This window comes from Trichechus manatus, unplaced genomic scaffold, assembly GCF_000243295.1.
Source record: "Trichechus manatus latirostris isolate Lorelei unplaced genomic scaffold, TriManLat1.0 scaffold00024, whole genome shotgun sequence".
Taxonomy (NCBI): domain Eukaryota; kingdom Metazoa; phylum Chordata; class Mammalia; order Sirenia; family Trichechidae; genus Trichechus; species Trichechus manatus.
In genome coordinates, this window is record NW_004443960.1 from 22,266,573 (window position 1) to 22,287,544 (window position 20,972).

Genomic DNA, 20,972 nt, shown 5'->3' on the forward strand with positions numbered 1-20,972 from the left:
ATTTACTTATTTCATATAAGTGAGGTCATACAGTATTTGTCCTTTTGCAACTGACTTGTTTTGCTCAGTCTGATGTTTTCAAGGTTCATCCATGTCGTGGCATGCATCGGAACTTCCTTTCTCTTTACACTGAATGTGTATATCACATTTTGTTTACCCATTCATCTGTTGATGGGCATTTCGGTTGTTGCTACCTTTTGGCTATTGTGAACAGTGCTGCCATGAACATTGTTGTAGTCTGCATTCCAGCTTTCACTGCTGGGTGTATACCTAGGATTGGGATGGTTGGGTCGTGTGGTAGTTTTACATCAACTTTTTGAGGAATTGCCAAATTCTTTTCCGCAGCAGCTGCACAATTTTACATTCCCAGCAGCAATGGATGAGGGTTGCGGTTTCTCCACGCCCTCGCCAACACCTGTGGTTTACTATTTTTGTTTGTTTTGTTTTTTATCATTGCCGTTGTAATGGGAGTACATAATTTTGAATGAATGAATGAGCAAATGCCAGCTTCCTGCCTAGTGCCCAACCCATAAAATCCTGCCCTCTGCTTAAACCAACTACTAGGCTCGCCTCTCCTGGTTAAACGGTTGTTATTGTTAGCTGCCATCAAGTTGGCCCTTGTTTCATGGTGAACCCATGCACAATGCAACAAAATGGTGCCCAGTCCTGCACCATCCCCGTGATTGGTTGTAGACTGGACCATTGGTATCAATAGGGTTTTCACTGGTTGATTTTTTTGGGGAAGTAGATTGCCAGGCCTTTCTTCCTAGTCTATTTTAGTCTGGAAGTTTCCAATGAAACCTGTTCAGCATCATAGCAACATGCAAGCTTCCACTGACAGATGGGTGGTGGCTGTGCGTGAGGTGTGTTAGCTGGAATCAAACCCAGGTCTCCTGCATGGAAGGGGAGAATTCTACCATTGAACCACCACAGCCTCCTGGTTATGCTGTGGAGCCCAAATCTCCCAGTAACACTGATCTGAGGTTTTACAGCTCAGGAGGAATTTTCCTGTTACAGGTAGGGGCAGAGTGGCTTTGGACACATCCTGGCTACTCTGATCGCATGAAGAACTGCTGTTAATTCTGCCCCGTGAGCCATGGGAAAATCTGTGCCGCCTACCCGGGCTTGAAGGGGTGTGGGCGTTAATTAGCCCCGTCTTCTACCAGGCTGGTACTGTACAGCCCCAACAGCAGGGGGCTCCCAAAGCTTTGGGTAGCACCTACCACGACCGGTGCGTGGTATCCGGACATGGCATTAAATAACAGCTCACCACGTGGTGAGAAAGCTATTTCCTTTTCAAGTCACAGTATCTCGCTGGAATTTAATAACAGTCTTTTTGTTTTCATTGTATTTATTTTTACAGTGGCCTTCTATTTATGGTCAGCGGTACCAGATTTCCATTTACAGTTGGGTTCTAAAGCTTCCTTTTCAAAGAAATTTAAGTTAAAGAAAAGTGAGTTGATTCAAAGAGAAATATTGGACTAGCACGTGATACAAATACATGGAGAAAGGCATGAAGGTTGAGGAACACGTGGTTGTTGTAGTCAGAGCGGTAGAGGCCCTCATTCCCTATACCACTCGGAGGGTACTTGTACCCAGATGTGTTTCAGGCAATAGGGTAGATTTACCATCTATGACTTAACGGCTCTGAGGCAGCACTTGTAAACAAACGCATTAATCACTCTGCAGCAAAACTTATAAAGAGTCACAACAAGTGAGATAAATAAAAACTTTGAGTAGTTTCTCAAGTCAGCTCAGTTCAGGTTTTGCTGCCAAACGTGTTCACGGCATGATCTCACAGTTTTGCTGCCAAATAAAGTACAGGAAACTTTTTTTTCCCAGAGCTCTTTGGATTTCAGCATTTGGGTTAAGGGACCGTGGTCTTTAGAAATAATACTAATACTAATATGTTGTTATTTAGTTGCCATTGAGTCGATTCCAACTCATGGCAACATGGGGTTTTCTTGGCTGTAATCTTAAAGGAAGCAGATCACCAGGCCTTTTCTTCCGTGGTACCGCTGGGTGGGTTCGAAGCACCAACCTTCAGGTTAGCAGTTGAACGCAAACCATGAGAGTTAATGAGCACTTCAGTGTGCCAGGCATCGTCTACACAATTTATTTGATTGTACTGAATCCTCACAACTACACTAAGAGTTAAGTACTATGATGAGCCCCATTTTCCAGATGAGGAAACTGACGCTTCAAGCAGTTAAGTCACTTGCCAAGGTTACAAAGCTGGTACAACGGTAGAGCCTGGATTCAAAGCAGACAGGCTGACTGCAGATCCCAAGTGTCAGAGGAAGGCAGTGAAGGGCCTAGAATTAGACAAAGCCACCGCATCCCCACCCCGTGCTCAGCTGAGGACTCCCGGTCTCCTGTCGTGGTTGTGCCATCGAATCAATGCCAACTCATAGTGACCCCATGTGACAGAGTAGAACTGCCCCATAGGGTTTCCAAGGCTGTAATATTTAAGGGAGCAGATCACCAAGTCTTTCCTCCTGCGGAGCTGCTGGTGGGTTCAAACCACCAACCTTTTGGTTAGCAGCTGAGTGCTTAACCATTGTGCCACCAGGGCTCCTTCCCAGTCTCCTACTTGGATTGAAACTCTCCCATCAGCATCGTTTCTTAGGTGAGAAAGGGGGGACACTGTCTTCAGATGCCCCAGTGAAACGCAGCCCAGAAGGCGCCTGTGAGCAGCTCTATGATCTCATTAGCACTTCAGAGGAACCCCGGGTCACCCTTGGGTATGCCAGAAACTGCCAAACCAAGCTGTGAACTTGGAGGCTACAATTTCTTTTAGCCTTCTGACCTGCCTCCTCCCCATCCCAAACACACACTCACACTCTTGATTGCCTCTTTTTTTCCCTTTAGTTACCATTCTTATTGAGCATGCAAACCCTGTGCCAGACAGTGAGTAGCTAATCATTTTCATATATGTATATGAAAATATATAATGTATTATATACAAATATATATATAATTTCTTATATAGTACTTCTGTTTTTAGAACATTTTAAAATTCGAAATATACAGGAAAATAGAGCCAAAAAAGTAAACCTCACTCATTATCTACTTTAAAAAATACAGAGTAAAAAGCAAAAGTCTCCCATTCTGCCACTCTAATTCCACCCCTACCCCCAACAGTAACCACTGTTGAAAATAACCTGCCCAACCTTTTCCTGTGCATGTAGAGACCTATCTATGTCCATATCTATATCCATGACTATGTCTACATCGAAATCTGTATCTACCTATTTTACTATCAGTCTATGAGTAACCTATGTACAGTTGCTCAGACTGGGACCAACATTCACATAAACTTCTTTATAAACCACTTACATGTATTTTCTGCCTTACAAAAAACGAGACGAGGACACCAATGTGCACCACAGCATTATTCACAGTCGCCAAAAGGTGAAAATAACCCAAGCGTCCACCAACAGATGAATGGACAAACAAAATGTGGTACATCCATACAACGGGATATTATTCAGCTGTAAAGAGAAAGGAAGTCCTGACACGTGTTACGACATGGATAAACTTTGACAACATTATGATCAGTGAAGTAAGTCAGACACAAAGGGACAAACATTGTCTGGCCCCACTCCTGTGAAATATTCAGAATAGGCAAATGCATAAAGACTGAACTTCATTAGTGGTTACCAGGGGCAGGTGGCACGGGGAATGAAGGAGTACTGCTTAAGCAGTTCAGAGTATTTGTTAAGGGAGATGAAATATTTGGAAATGGATAGCGGTGATGGCTGTACAACATGGTGAATGCACTTAATGTCACTGAATTATAACATAAAAAAGGTTGAAATATTTTGCTACATATATTTCACCACAATAAAAAAATTTTTTAAGTATGAGATGAGGCCTTCCATATTGTTCTGCAATCGCTCATGGTTACACAGAAAGTGGTAGAGCTGGGATTTGAACCCACATCGTCTTTGCTTATACTTCTCATGGACACAGATCTCAGCCCACAGACCCAAGTAGGTATGAAATATAACTTTATTCTCCTACAAGTGAACTTAACCTCCTAATTTTCCCCCTAAACCTACTCTTTACCCAGTTTTCCCATCTTATTCCCTGGTGCCACCATTTACACAGTCACGTAGGCCAAAAATCTAGACATTCTTCACATCTTCTTTTTTCTCCCATACCTTACACCCAGCACACCAAGTCTGGTTAGCTCTGCCTTCAAAATACCATATTAGCCGAACACAACCACATCTCCCACCTCCAGAGCTGCGGCCATCACTCTTGAGGGGGCGGCTGCATGGCCTCCTGGCTTCAGGCAGTCTGAGGGGTCATTGAAAAACTGTACATTCGATATACCACTCTCCTACTTAAAACCTCCCACACGCTCCCATCATACTTGGAATAAGAACTCAAAGCCATTCCGTGGCCCACAAGTTCTCTCTCACGTGACCTCAGCCCACCTCTCGGCCTTCACATCCTCTCTCCCATGGCTTACTGGGTCCTTCTGTTCCTCGGCACACCGGCTCATTCGAATCCACCACAGGGCCCAGCGCTGTCTCTTCCCTCTGCTGGAGTACCTATGCTTGCCCCGATTTAAAATGGCACTGGTTCTTTCCCCTCTGGGCTCTCAGGCCACAAGTCCCGTCAGAGATACCCTCCTGGATTATCGCCTTCTGTCACTCCTGAGCCCCTACCCTGCTTTAAATTCTTCACAGCTTTGCTCACTCTCTGAAATCATCTGTTTATCGTCTACTCCCTTCGCTAGGATGATCTACGAGATATTCTCTGTGTTACACAACAGCAGTCCCTAGTTAACCCAAACCAAACCAGTTGCTGTTGAGTCGATTCCGACTCATAGTGACCCTATCATAGGTGGCTGCTATAACAGAAATACCACAAGTGGTAGCTTTAAAGAACAGAAATTTATTTTCTCACACTGTAACCCTGGTGGTGTAGTGGTTAGGAGCTACAGCTGCTAACCAAAAGGTCGGCAGTTTGAATCCACCAGGTGCTCCTTGGAAACTCTACGGGGCAGTTCTACTCAGAATTGACTCGACAGCAACAGGTTTGGTTTTTTTTTTTTAGAAGGCTAGAAGTCCAAATTTAGGGCCCTGGCTCTAGGGAAATGCTCTGTCTCTGACTGTCCTGGAGAAAGATTCTCGTCTCAGTTTCTGTGACCCCAGTCTTCCTTGGTTCTTGGAGATCTGCGCATGTCTTCCCTAGTTTGTGCTCATACATCTCTGTGTCTATGCTGCTCTTTATATCCCTCAGAAGTGATCAGGTTTAGGACAACCCTTACGCTGTATCGTCTCATCAACATAACAAGGAAAGCTCTATTTCCAAATAGGATTATAGCCACAGGTATAGGGGTTAGGAGTCCATCACATAATTCTGGGGGACACAATTCAATCCATAACAGTGGCTAGTAGCTATTTATTGAGTGAAGCGAATAAATTTCTATTATGAGTCTTGTTTCCAATGGGGAGGCTGGACTATGATCTCAGACACTTTAATCTCAGCCAATTCCTTTCTCTAAGGAACACCTTAGATCTCAGAGGCAGGAGGGATGTCTTAGTCAGGGTTCTCTACAGAAACAGAACCAGTGAGACATTGAGATATATATATATACATACATATATATATATAGAGAGAGAGAGAGAGATTTACTTCAAAGGATTGGCTCAGTCCAAAATCAAAATCAGTGGGGGATGGCCAGTCCAAGATCCATAGGTCAGGTGGCAAGCTAGAGACTTCTGGTAGCTCAAGGGATTGTTGGGGCTGGCCAGTTCAAAATCTGTGGGTCGACGGCAGGCTAGAGACTTCTGCGATTGTATCCCAAGATCCATAGGTCAGGTGATAGGAAGAATGCAGAGGAGAGAGACAGAAAGCTCTGCTAAAGTTATCTATTTATAGTTTGGGGGCAGACCACACCTTAACGAAACTCCCCTTTCAACAGATTGATTGATTACATTAGATTACATTATAGAAAGTGATTACATTACATTACACTACATTACATTTTATTACATTATAGATCAGCAACTAGTCTAGTGTTTGGCCAAATCACTGGGAACCATACCTAGCCAAGCTGACACATAAAATTAACTATCACAAGGAGGGTGTATCTGGTCTGGGTCATCTTGCATCCATGCTGGTATCTGCTGAGATATTCTTATTCCCTGGGGCAAAGGAAAGGATCATGAGGTACATGGGACGAAGTATTGGGGGAACATCAATTAATATATCAGAATATTCACCCACCACATATCTTTCTTCCATTTTATTCCTCAAACACTTGAGGCCCGTCTCACTCAGTAGCTCAGGCTTCTCCCATCCTGAGTCCCAGATGCTAGACCCAGAGGTGGGAGTGGCGCAGGTTGGGAATGTTTTGCTGAGGATGAGCCTTGCCCATACCAGTGAGTCTTTCTCCTGAAGAGTGATGCTTGGTGCTGTCCCTGTGCTGTGGGCCAGTGATTCACCACTTACTAGTTACCTCATACCCATTACCTTCTCTGATGCTCACAGCAAGCCCTTAAGGTAGGAAAGGTAGAGCTGTTGATACTTACTTCACAAATGTGGAAACTAGGACCTGGAACACTTAGGTGCATTGCCCAGGCTTGCAGAGAGGGCTTGGGGCAAAGCTGGGACTGGGAGACAGACTTCTTTGCTCTAGAGTTCATCAGTTCTTGCCAATGGGCAATTTTTCAGATAATTGCTGGACTTGGTGGTGAGAGATCAAATCCTGATGACATCATTTGAGACCCTGGATCCAGCCATGCCTGAATCAGATCACTCCCTGGACATTTCAGTAACTGCCTTGAGGTGCCAATTGTCAATCTGGTCCTTTCAGCAGGGGGCACACTCATTCATTTATACACGAAATATTTATGGAGCGAAAGGAGTAGAAGCTCTGGATTCTGAAGGATGACACCCACGTTTGGTGAAAGAAAAGGATGGAAGAAGGATATCGGCACTAGAGGAATCCCTGAGACAATCTCCCTGAGATACTCTTTAAACCTTAAATCAGTGTAACTATTCCCTGAGGTCACCTTTTAGTGAAATAACAGATTGGCACACACAAAATAAAGGATATGACCCATGAGTATGGGCACTCCATTAAAAAACCATCTATATGAGACCAAAAGGTCAACCATTACTCTAAAGCAAAGATGAGAAGATAAGGGGGCAGCGAAACTAGAGCGCTAGAAAAGGAACAGCCAGAACACAATTAAAGAGAAGGTTGACACATTGTAAAAGATGTAATTAACGTCACTGAACAATTTGTGTAGAAGTTTTCAAATGGGAACCTGATTTTCGGTGTTAACTTTCACCAAATAAAATATTATTAAAATGAAAACTTTTAAAATTAAATCAAATTTTTTAAAAAAATGCAAAGGAGTTTTGAAATTGGGAAAATAAAATTATTGTTGATTAAAAAAAAAAAAATAAGGGAAGAGGCTGAGGCTGTGACAAGGCTGAGAACTCTCACGCCCACAGACACCCCTGTGGGAACTGGGATCCGTGAAGGCCTGGGAGGGGGCTGCTCAGTGGATCACTACGTGGTTGGCCACTGGGGACAACACTCAGGCTTTGAAGTCAGAAAGAACTGCTGAGCCAGGGGCTCGGGACTCTCCCTGGCTGAGGTGCTCACTTGTTGGAAGACTTGAAACAAGTCTCAGAAAGCCTTAGGTTCTGAATCTGCCACTCACTAGGTGTGTGAATTGAGCAAGATTCTGAGCTAACCTCTCTGAGTTTCAACTTACATATCTGATCTATTTCAGAATTATGGTGTAAGAATGAAATAGGATAATATGAGTCAAACACTTAGTACAGTAAGTATAGTAAACGGTGAGGCAGGGTAGGATGGCGGTAAATGCAAGGACTACGGAAACAGACATCTGGGTTTGAATCCTGGATCTGCCACATACTGGATGTGTCATCTTGAACAAGCTACTTACTTCTCCATGACTCAGTTTCCTCATTAATAAAATGGGTATAATAGTACTCACCTCACTGGGTTAGATCTAAAGTGCTTAGAACTGCGCTTTCCACATAATAAGATTTTAGTTATTATTACTAGTGAATATTATATAGTTAGAGCTTAATAAATGGTAGACGCTGCTATTCCAAGAAAGTGATCCTATACTTGTGAAGACACTCAGAAACCCATCTCTTAAGCATCAGTGTAACAGCAAAGGGGTTATTGGCTTACGTACCTGAACTAGCCAGGGGCTTATCTGATCCAGGAGTAGCAAGATCCAGGGGCTCAAATGATGTCATCAAGATTCACACCGTCAACATCTCTTAGCTCCACATTCTGTGTGGGTTTCTCCCTCAAGCTTTTCCCGTCTGAGAGGTGGCCCCAGACAGCTCTGGTTCCAGCCCACCAGCTTAGCAACCCAACAGAAAAGAACATTTTTTCTTTCTCAAGAGTTGTAGCCAAGGTTCCAGGACTATGCTCACCCAGCAAATCTGGTCACTTGCCATGCCCGCACCAATCACTCTGGTTGGCCAAATCTAGGTCGTGGGCCACCCGTTAGCCAACACTATAGTCAGGGCAACTGGGAATTCTGATTGGCCATGACTGAATCACATGCCCACTACTGAAGCTGAGAATGGGGTTATCAGCCCTAAAACACAGGCTGAATTGGGGAAGTCATTGTCTACAGTGCAATTAGGGTACTGTTACCAAAAGAAAGGAGAATGGATTCTTCTCAGGCAGAAAGAACGGATGTCTCCTCCAGAGTCCTGGTACCTACCAATGACCTCGGCCTGCCTGCCCGTCAGAGAGGAACATGCCCTGATCTCTCGCCACTGCCGTCTGCTCCTGAACCAGCCTAGGTAACGACCTCTAACTCTAGTCTCCAGACTTAAGGCCAGAACTACCAGCTGAAGAAGACCGTGGTGGTGAATATACTGTGAGCTTGAGCATCCTCCTCATGGGGAGAGATGCAAGTCTGTAAGGACTGGGCTGGGCTCATAAACCCCAAGCAAAAAAGCTACACTCATGGGAGAGGGAAGAGGTAAAATGGCAAGCTGAGGGTCCAGGCCTCAGGAAGGCTCTGGAACAAAAGGAGGATCTCCGACAGTGAAGAGATGCCAACGAAAGAAGCTTAGAGAAGAATACAGACCTGGAGGAAACACTCAATACTCACCCCTTTATTTGTTCATTTGTTTATTTAACAATCTTTGTATCATTCAGCTTTCTATGTGCCAGGCACTGGGAAGACAGCAGTGAGCAAGACAGAAATGCTCCCTTAGAATTCAGAATAGAGTGGAATAAATATACATATAATTAAAGCCATATTTAATTATTTATAATTAAAAAAACCCGTTACCATCAAGTCGATTCCAACTCAGAGTGACCCTATAGATCAGAAGCACAAAGTCTCATGGGAACAAATAATTGGACAGAATCAGCCCAAGAACATAATTTATGGTAACATCTTAAGGATGAGAAGGAATTCATCAAATGAAGAATGGATATGGAGAGACGTACGAGGCAGAGCAAGTGCATGTGCAAAGGCCCTGAGGCAGGACAGAAAAACAAAGCGTATGTAGGGTGAGTTTGACAAGAGGAATCTGAAGACTGGCAGGGGCCAGATCACACAGGGCTACACAGGCAAAGTCAAGGATTTTTGTCATTATCCAGTGGGAAGACACCTTGTTTTAGATTCCCTCAAATGCACCACACACAACAGACAGACATTCAATAAATACTTACTGAGCAAATTCTCACCCTCCATGTGGGAGACCTGAGTTTGATTCCCAGCCAATGCATCACATGCACAGCCACCACCCATCTGTCCGTGGAGGCTTGCGTGCTGCCATGATGCTGAACAGGTTTCAGTGGATCTTCCAGACTAAGACAGACTAGGAAAACAGGCCTGGTGATCTACTTCCAAAAATCAGCCGGGCAAACCCTCTGATCATAATAGTCCAATCTGCAACGGATCATGGGGATGGTGTAGGACTGGGCAGCAGTTTGTTCTATTGTGCATGGTGCTACCTTGAGTTGGGGGGCCAACTCAATGGAAGAGAACAACAGCGACAACACGTACCAAGCATTGTGGAAGATGTCTGAGATGCTATGGTGCTCACATTCTCATGAAAAAAAATCAGAAAATAAACAAGGCAATAAATATAAATCAGATCATTAGCATACTCACCTATAATTATAAACTCTTATGAAGGCAGTGACTGGATGTGTTCAAGGAGGTGGAGACCTGAATGCTAACAATGAGCCAACTCCTACGGAGTGTTCCAGGCAGCGAGAGCAGCAAATGCAAAGGCCTGGGAGCCATAAAACAAGGTGTGTCTGAGGAACAGAAAGGAAGCCAGTGCACCCAGAGCTGTGGTTCTCAACCACCTGCATGTTAGAATCACTGGAGGAGCTTCTGAAGAAGACTGATGCCTGGGCCCACAACCAGAAATTCTGGTTCAACTGCTCTGGGGTGGGACCCAGGTCTGGCGGGATCCTGCGGTCAGCCAGGACTGAGAACCACTGGGCAAGGCCTGGCTGCTCGAAGCGTGGTCTGAGGACCAGCAGCAGCAGCCTCACCTGGGAGCTCGTTAGAAATCTCAGAAAGGGCAGACACTGAGGCTCCGCCCCAGACTTACGGGTGTAGAACCAGCATTTTAAGGTGCCCAGATTCTTTGTTTGCATGTGAAAGTTCGAGAACCACTGATCCGAGCATCATCCAGAATGAGGGGGTGAGTGGGACAAAGGTAGAAGCAGAGAGATGTAGAGAGGCCAAATGCTAGAGGGCCTATACCAGCGAAACCAGTTGTCATGGAGTTCCTCTGACTCAGGGCGACCCCATGTATGTCATAGTAGAGCTGTGCTCCGGAGGGTTTTCAGTGGCTGATGTTTCAGAAGTAGATCGCTTACCAGGCCTTTCTCCCAGTGTGCATTAACCGTCTGCACCGCCCAGGGACTCCAGAGGGCTGTCGGGCCATGGTTTTATTCCAAGTGCTACACAAGAACGAGCACGCCACGCACCCATATGAACACAAGCACACACACGCCAGCAAACTTGCGTAGAGTCACATCTACACACGAGCACCGCAGACCCATCTACTTCCTCTGTTATTCAGAAATATATTTGCATCCACCTCTGATAACCCCCTAGGTACACCCCCGACCCTCACCCCACCCATCACACACACTCCTCCCCTCAGACAAGCCGCACCCAGAGGCACGCCCTGCCACACCCACCGTCATTTCACAATCCGCAAAGATTCTGGTGGCTCAGTGGGCAAGGAGAATGAGGATGTGGGGGAAGAGACCCCCGCCCCTTTCTCTGCCCCTGCCACTGTCTCAGACACAGGGGGGACAGCGCAGCTAGAGGGAGGCAGCGGGCCGTCTACCTTGCAGAACGAGACCCCATTGTGGTGTCGGTTCAAAGCAGCGCAACTATTCCTGGGTGTCAGGTGCAGTTAATGGTTGCCGTGGCAACCGCCCATGCTTAATCACTAGAAGAGAGTAAAAGACGCTGGATAAATGTCAGTGCTGGGATGGATTTGCTTGGCAGGAAGCCCGTTAGTGCCGGGCTGAGCTGACCAGTGAAGGTTGAAATGAGCAGCCCCGGGTGGATGGGAGCAGGTCAGGGGCCTCTGTCTCCCCTTTCTCGAGTCAGCATAGTCAGAGGAGCACAAAACATCACTGTCTCTCTCTGCAGACAGTCAGACACAGGCTCAGGTTTGTGGGTTGGGACGGCACATATTTATGGAGTTTACAAGGGGCAGAGCCCCAGTCTCTCCAGAGTTCAAGAGACTCCAGGTTTTTCAAATTTTACTCTTCTGGATTAATTTTTTAAATAAAAAAACATGCCAAACTAGAGTTTATAAAAATAACCTTTTGAATGCCCAAGCTCCACACATCACAGTATCATCGGCTAATTACATGCGGGCCGGCAGTGAGGCCTAGGTTGAAAGAGACATGATGGCGTCCATCTGTTCTGTGGGCGTGTTGTTCTGTGGGTGTGTCGCTGACTGCCTAGGGAGCCTCATTTGGAAACAATGTCAAAGTCTGTTTGCACCTTTGATGTGCAGACCAAGGCCAAGCGGTGGGCCCACTCTGTACTCACCAAGTGTCAAGAACTCAGGACTCTTTCTGGCGAGATGACGGAAGACCTCAGGCAAGCCTCCTAAAGCCTCAGCCCCACATCCTTTCAGAGGGAATGACAAAACCTTCAAACCCCCAAAGCCACCTTGCCTGTTATCCAGCCAAGGTCTCAAATACTCACAGAGGTCAGTCCTTTCTGGATGTGATGGCAGCACACTGTGTCCAGCGGCTGTCTAAGGTTATGAAGGTATCCTTGATACAGAGGTGAGAGAACCTTCTGAAGCTCAGAGCATGGCTCTCAAACTCTGTTGTGCATTAGAATCCCTGAGGTACGAGCTAAAAGTACAGGTCCTTAGGGCTCCACCCCCAGGGACCCTAATTCAGCACATGGTGTATGGGCTCCAGGAATGAATCTTTTTTCTATTTAACAATTGTTGTTGACGTTTTATGCCATGGAGTCGATTCCTACTCATAGTGACCCAGGTAATTCTTACATAGGTGGGTCCAACTTTTGTAGGCACCTCTGGAGGTAAAAGCAGCAAAGATGAAGGGGCCCCAGACATGGCCCTTGTTCTCCCCTAACCTTCTCCCCAGAGCCCCTCTACAGCCACAGAAACCTCCATGAGCTGGAAAGGGAATGAGTTCATGACTTCTTTCAATGCCTACTAGTGCAGGAATAAGAAGACTCTTAGAAGCTCTAAAATCTGAAAAGATCATGTGATCATCCCACCCTCATAGATAATCCAACATTAAAATAATAATAGCAAGCTATCAAATAAGAGCAACAAATTTTGATTTTTTCAAATAATACAAACATCAAATATTTTTAATATCAAATAATTTTCAACTCTCTTTCATTCTCTCTCTTTCTTCCCCTGTTTTGCTGGTACCCCAAGCACATGATTATTCTGCCTAATTGGTTAATCCTACACAAGTGCCTATGAGATACCAAGTACTGTGCTAGGTGTCAGGGCTGCAAAGTTGAAGTAGAAGATGCCCTGTCTTCTAGGCTGGTAGGCTGGGCTCCAGCCTCTGGCCCAGGCTGGGGGATGATCTTTGGAATGGACAGGCTCTTGGCTGGGCTATTGGCTCCGTTCTCTGGCGCTGGCCGGGATCTGGGGTCTGGTCTGGGCTAGTGTTCCTGTCATCCCTCAATTGACTAAAATAAAGACCAGGAAAAGCATTTTACTCCAAACCTCCCAAGTTCACCCAATGGTCTGGTCAAACAAAATGTTCAATACCAAGTGCTTCAGAAGTAAAGCAGGCCTATTTATTGGGTGTAGAGCAGGACAGGTAGCCCAGTAGCCCATTCCTCTTAATTACATTCCTTATTCTTGGTCATATGTCAGGACACTCTCTTGACTGGGCATCTCCTTCTGGATGGATGTGGCTGAAGTCTGGCTTAACTAGTGTTATGCTCCCACCCCACAGATGTTTCTTCAAAGGGCTCAAGGTGGCTTGCAATGATTCCTTTGAAGACGCACTTCCATTCATGACCCTCTGCAAGCCCCAAGCATCCAAAAGACATCTTTTAAAACTCTAAATCAAATTGTGTTTTTCATATGCTTAAAGTCTTCCAAAAGCATGGAGCACATGCCTTTCCAACTTCTGACCATGGTCCGTAAGGCCTTCCATGACCCTGTACCTGCCATTCATGGACCTGATCTTATTCCAGTCTCTCTGCTCCAGTTACCCTGGACTTCTTTTGGTTCCTGAAACGCGTTCAGTTTCATCCTTCCTCGGGAACTTTGCACATTCTTCCTCGAATGCTCTTCCCAAGTCTTCCCATGCATGGTTTCCTTTGGTCATTTAAGCCACCTTCTCAGAGAGGCCTTCCCTGTCCATCCTGTCTCATGATGTCTACCACTCCCCTACCTCCAGTCAATCTCCAGGTTGTATTATTTTCATGACATTATCACTATCTGTCGGAAGAAAGTCCTGGTGGTCTACTTCAGAAAAATCAGCTGTTGAAAACTCTCTGGAGCACAGTTCTATGTTGACACACATGGGGTCTCCATGAGTTGGAATCAACTCAAGGTCAACTGGTACTGGTATCACTATCTGAAATCACCCTTTTCTTTTTACTGATACATTTGTTTCATTTATTTATTTGTTTAATCCAGGTCTCTCCTCATAGAATATAATAGACTTGAGATCCAGAATCTAGTCTGTTTTGTTTGCTGATAAATCCCAAGTACCCAAGACAGTGCTAACACAGAGTAGGAACCTCAGCAGACATACGTTGAACCAAAGAATGAGTCAGGGTGTCCACCACCAAAGTTCAGTTACATCAGAAGAGGATGCTAATTTCTCATTAACTCTCTCACTCCTAAAACTCTTATTAGAAGCAGTGATCCATAATTGCTATATATCCCAAGTGCTTCATCTTGCTCAGAGAGACCAAGTTTAGTTCAGGATCCTCATTATCTGTGAATTCATTACCCAAATCCCTGCATGCACAAGGCTGCATGGACAATCAAACGCTGTCTTCATATGGTGATGTTCCTTAATGACCTGCCCATTTATAAAACCAGTCCCTACTCTCCAGCACCGCCCTCGCCCCCCACATAACGCTTCAGATCTGCTCATAGAGGTATCTGTGTCTGGCAGCCTATCTCTAATTGTCAGCTGTTGTCAACATGTGACAAGACAATGCAGAACGATTGCAAAATGAGATTGCGTATCTAGCAAAATATGCAGGACTTTATGAAAGGGTTGTTGGAGGGGTGTTGGAAAGTTGATGGAGTGCTGGCACACCACAGGCAAATGAGAGCCTGGCAGAGGGAGACAAGCTTACAATGGGAGAAGAGAAAATCAGCAAGAACGATGACTTGATAGGCACATCAAACCACTTGAACATCAAAGGATTATGAGAGGCCCTTGGGAAAACTGATGACGTGGTCAAATATTTTTTTGCAAAAATGACCCACTTTATGATCCTGCCCTGAAAGTCAAATGGGAAGCAAAGGATTTCCTATCAGACTATCCTGAGATTTTATTAGAAAAATGATGCCTCCCAAAATTGACACTGATAACTTTTTTATTCACCCTAGTGCATAGTTGGGGCCCTGGTGGTGCAGTGGCTAAGAGCTACGGCTGCTAACCAAAAGGGTGGCAGTCTGAATCCACCAGCTGCTCCTTGGAAACGCTATGGGGCAGTTCTACTCTGTCCTATAGGGTTGTTATGAGTCAGAATTGACTCAACGGCAATGGGTTTGGTTTTGGGTTTGGATCATTATCTTCAGATAAAAAGAGCTACTATAACACCAGAAGCCCAAACATTCTTACAGTCAGGTGGTTACTTTTGCTTTTTTAATCCAGTACTCCTGGGCTATAAACAAACTTGATATTTGTTCTCCTTTCCTGATTAGGCAAGTTAATCACAAAGGGGACCTATGTCGCTGGACCCAGAGCCCTGGTCTCCAGTTGATCTTAGTTTTGGGCTCTGAGCAGGGCTCTTGGGCCTGGAATTTGGTTACATGGGCTGGACTCATGGCTGTAAAGGGTACCAAGCTGTTTCTGGACTGGAGCAGGTTCTGGGCACTGAAGCTGGCCTGGGTGGGCTGGTTCAGAGTATCCACCCTCACTCCGAGCACGTGGTAATTGTTCAGAGGCAGCTCAGAAGCAATGTCTCTTTGTTAGGATGAGTGGAACCACAGCCACCAAGTCTGCCCCAGGCCCAGGAGGTGGATGTGGAGGGTCCCTCCTGGAAGACTCATTGAGAGACTTGGTTGATGACCTCCCCTCCCATCAGAGCTAGAAGTAGCTGGTAGAAAAGGAAAGAGCCCTGTTTCTGGGACATCCTGGGAGCCAAAAAAAAAAAACCAAACCCGTAGCCACTGAGTCAATTCCGACTCATACCGACCCTATAGGACAGAGTAGAACTGCCCCGTAGAGTTTCCAAGGAGCGCCTGGTGGATTTAAACTGCTGACCTTTTGGTTAGCAGCTGTAGCACTTAACCACCACGCCACCAGGGTTTCCATCCTGGGAGCAGTTGCCCCCAATTCAAGATTCCCCTTCAGGACTAGCAACTTAGAACGATTGAGCCTTCAATGACAGTCTTACTTCCCCAGGCTTCCCTGCTCCAGGCCCAATATTTCTTGACTCGAGGCCAAAAGCACTAAATGTTGAGCTGTCTTCAAGATGACCCAGAAAAGCTGGGTCTGGCCCTTGGCCAAACTTTGCATAGAGAGTGGTCTAGGGTGGTCTAGGTCTGTTCCCTCTGGAGGGTAATGGTTCCTTGCGCTCCACACCTGGGTTGCCCCTACATGTGTATGCGCCCACATACATAGGTCAGCCCATGTGTATATAGGTCTATGTGAGAATGGAAAAAAGGAGAACAAGGTCTGTAACTTCCTACTGGTTTTCTCTTACTCCCACTCCCAAACTAGCGATAATAATGGCATTAATAGCTGCTTTCTATTAACCATCTTCTTGGTGCCCAGCACTACTAACAATACAGAGTAATTTTGTTAAGGGCTCAGACTCTGGGGTCAGGCTGATCTTAGTGTTATGCCTAAGTTTCTGTATCTATAAATGTATTTATTGAATTAACATTCGTTTATATAATGCCATGTGCCAAGCATCACTCTTCTGCACTTGACAAATATTAACTCTACTGATTTGCATATATCTTTGTATCGTTGTGTGCCATCGAGCCCATTTCGACTCATAGCAACCCTATAGGACAGAGTAAAACTTCCCCACACAGTTTTCAAGGCTGTAACCTTACAGAAACAGACTGCCACATCTTTCTCCTGCACAGTGGCTGGTGGGTTCAATCCTCCAACCTTTCAGTTAGCAGCCACCCGCTTAACCACTGCACCACCAAGGCTCCTTAATCGTTATATGAGGTGAGTAATATTTTAGCTTACAGATGAAGAAGCTGAGGCACACAGATTGAGTAATTTGTCCAAAGTTTTGCAGCTAATACACAGCAGAGCTGGAGTTCAAACCCATGGCTTCAGAACCCATGCTCCTCACCCCACCCTCAAAAACCCTTAACCCATGCCTGGCACAGTGTACATCTGTATAAACAACGTATAATGTAATTATTTCTTTTGGTACTCCCAACAATCTGGAGATTACTTACATTTTACAGATGAGGAGATTAAGGCTCAGGAGGCTAAGTAACTCGCCCAAGGTAATCCAGCTAGTAAGTGGTGGAGCAGGGATTTGAACTGAGGTCTGGTGACTCCAAAGCTTGTGTTCCTACAACTATACCACACTACCTCTCTAGAGGTCAAACACATGTCTAGTGAAGGGGCAGCCTATGTTTTCTCCAGAATGTAAGACTCTGACTTGTTTGTAAAAATTCACAGCCAAGCAGCCTTACCTCTACTTGGTGAGTGTTGGTAGGCCTTGGGACCAGGCTGGTGGCCCACACTGATGAGATCTGAAAGGAAATACCCAGAATGGAGATACTGAGCCCCACACTCAGCTCAAATAACTCCAAAGCACTACTTTTAGCCCCACTTCTCCTAGAGATATGACAAGGACTTTAAGAGTTAAAAACATAAATATCCCACTTTTCAGCCTTCCTCCCCACTTTTCTGCCTCCCCTGGCCTTCTGGAAGCTACTCAGGACCATGCAGATCTTTTAGATTGCCCCAACCCTGTCTGCCTCCAGGTTGCCCCAACCCTAAGGAAGAGGTGGAGCTGACTGTGGTGCATGTGCAACTCAACCTCCTAGACAGTCCAGAATCCTAGCGCTGAAGGAACAGCTAGAAGGGCAGTTGATGGACCCAGGGCAAGCCCTCATCCCCCACACTGGCTCCCTCTTCTTCCTCAAACTCACCAGGCGCATTCCCACTTCAGAACCTCTGCACTGCAGCTCCCTCTGTCTGGAAAGCCCTTTCCTTGGATCGTCCCGTAGCTGACTCCTCTTTATTCAGGTCTTACGTCAAATGTCCCCTCCTGAGGAAGTCCTTCCCTGACCACCTGGCCCACCCAGTGCTCAGGCATCATCACCTCACCCTGCTTTGTTTTCTTCAAAGCATAGTTATATGCTCACTTATATATTAGTCTGTAGTCTGTCTCCCCAGCTAGAATGTCAGTTCTGGGGACCAGGATCTTCTCTGTGAATCGCTAGTACCTAAAATAGCTCTGGGCACACAATGGGTGTTTGATAACGCAAAGAAAGAAGAAAAGGAAGAACCATTCATGTTCTGCTGTAGAGGATTGTTGCCATAGGGAAATATGGGACAGAGCTCCTCATTTTTCAGAAGGCAGGAAGGCAGGCAGGCAGGAAGGAAGGCAGGCAGGCAGGAAGGAAGGAGTAGGCAGAACAAAGCCTGAATCAACCAATCATCATGGCCCAGTTCTCATACCTGGCCTATCTCAGGTCCCAATCACCTCTCACCTGTAACCACTGGCTCTCACCACCATTGATTCTCTTTCTGGTTGGCCTCATTCCTGGTTTCTGCCTCTCTCTCTCTGCCCCAGTGCCTTAGCTTAACGCTGTTGTAGGATGGTGCTCTCCTGTGTGTCCCGACTTTGTCCTTGCAGGGTGTATGTTTTCACCTCTCTCGGCTCTGTCCTCTGCAGTTTGTGAGCAAATCCAACCCCATTGTGTATTTTTAGACTTATTGATATGGGGAAATACTCATGAGAAAATGTGAGGAGAAGAACAGCATGATCCCAATTTTGTTAAACCATTTGAATGTGAGAGCGGGGGTGGGGTGGGGGAGGGGAGGTGGGCGCCTGGAAGGAAATATACAGAAATGCTAAACAGTGGTTATTTCTGGGAGATAGCAATATGGTACTTATATGAATGGCCAAGTTCACTTTGTGAAGTGATGAGTACGTGACTTGTAGTGCCAGCAGCTTCATTTTCAGTGTGGAGTCTTCCTTGGGGAAATTCTTAATTCTCTTTCCTTTTATATTGCTTTCTTGATCTCACCATGGCACCAGTGTGTCTCTTCTGGCCCTAAAATAGCTACCCAAAGCAACGGTAGTAATAGCTACAATTTATTGAGTTCTTACTATGTGCCAGGAACCGTACTGAGTGCTTTACGTCATTGCCTGATTAAAAGAGTTAAGCATAAAGTACTTAGAATATTGGCTGAGGCTGTAACTCCCACTGCCTCCATCAATCCTCGTGACAACTCCATGAAGTTACTATTATTATCTCTATTCTGTAGACGAAGAAATCGAGGTTTGGAGAGGTAATTCGCTGTCGGTCCCACCACTAGTAAGTGGCTGAGACAGAATTCATACCTAAATATGACCCCAAAGACTGGGCCAAGCAAGTAATGTAGGGCCAGGTGGGGACATTGGCCCAATGGAGAGCTCACACCAGTCTAAAGGGACTCATTCATGTTCCGCGGTAGAGAAGTGTTGCCGTAGGGAAATGTGGGACAGAGCTCCTCATTTTGAAAGAGAAACTGAAAATCTAGGTTTGCATGTGAAATATTCTGATTTTTCAATTTCGGCAACATCTTTAGTTTTTAAAAACGCAACAGAAATAGACAACAAAGCACCGCAGGTGAAAACAAAAAGACAAAGCCTTCTGCGGTCCAGCTTTGCCCTAGAAGCCCAACATTTTCTGCTTTAGAAGCACCAGCCTAGATTATGTCCTCCAGTCCCAGGAAGACCCAAACTTCTCTTTGCTTTCCACTTTGCCCTCACAATGTTTGTGCTACTGCACAGGACAGAGACACCTTTCGACCAGGGGTCAGCCAACTGTTTTCTTAAAGGCCCAAACCCACTGCCATTGAGTGGAATCCGACTTACAGCGACCCTATAGGACAGAGTGGAACTGCCCCACAAGGTTTCCAAGACCTGGGTGAGGGGAGAGACAGAAGGGGGTCCTATTGTCAGACATGAACATTACTGGAGAGACGAGGCTACTCTTGAATGCCAGGACTCTGCACTCAGGATTCAGGCAGCTCTTGGCTGGAATTCTGGCTCTACCACTTACCTGTGTGATCTGAAGCAAAATTCTTTTTTTTTTTTAAATTGTGGTAAAATATATATAACAAAACATTTACCAATTCAACAATTTTTACAGGTACAATTCAGTGACATTGATTACATTCATCATGTTGTGCAACCATCACCACTATCCTTTTCCAAATTATTTCACCACTGTTCACAGAATCTCAGTGCCCCCTAAGCAATGACTCTCCCTTCCCTCCCACCACTGGTAACCACTAAAAAGCTTCGGTCTCTTCTATTTGTCTACTTCAAACAAAAACGCTTATGCCCGGTTTCCTCATCTGTAAAATAGGAAGATAAATTAATATACTTAAATTCTACTTCCTTTTCCCTTTCCCTTTATTGATTGGGGGCAGGGGAAGATAAGACAAGATGGTCCTCAAAGTGAGTGTTCATGCTTCATAGATCTTCACCCTTCTAAGCAGATCCCATCACACAAGATCTAGGAAGCAGATAGTCTGTCTTCTGTTTTCTGGCCTTTACCAGTCTCTTTTTTGTGCCCTAGAGAAAGGAGCTGGTGGGCCCACCTATTTCCAACCTCAACAACCAGGGAAAAGATCTTCATTGTAGGGGTGAGGACCCAGATTGGGCCCGGGGTCTCAGGACCGTATTTGTTTCCACAGGGGCTTTTCGAGGAGTGTGCAAGAAAATTGATCACTTCCCTGAAGATGCTGACTACGAGCAGGACACAGCAGAATATTTACTGAGTAAGTTCCCTGCTTCTCAGGTCTCCCTTGGGGTGGGGTGAGGGAGGGTACGCTGCCATCACCCAGGTGCCTCTGAATTTGAGGTTCCTCAGTACCCATCCCTAGAAACGAGTAAGTGGAAGGGAGCTTGGGTCACCTTTGCTATTAGACAGAGATATTCAAGCATCTGATATCTCGGTCTCCTTAATTTCAGTGAACTAGAAATGAAAACCAAGAAAAAAAAGTGTCACAATGGAAAGGTTTGTTTTAGTCTCCATGAGAGAAATCTAAGGAA

The 20,972-nt window shown here is 45.5% G+C and overlaps 1 protein-coding gene across 1 annotated transcript in view; it reads left to right on the top strand.

The window, feature by feature from the left end:
* CACNG3 (calcium voltage-gated channel auxiliary subunit gamma 3) overlaps nucleotides 1–20,972 on the top strand; it is a 101,279-nt gene that overhangs the window by 68,088 nt on the left and 12,219 nt on the right. The window contains exon 2 of the mRNA XM_004373343.2: nucleotides 20,615–20,698. Coding sequence (XP_004373400.1) covers nucleotides 20,615–20,698 — 84 coding nt within the window. The remainder of the gene's footprint in view (nucleotides 1–20,614; nucleotides 20,699–20,972) is intronic.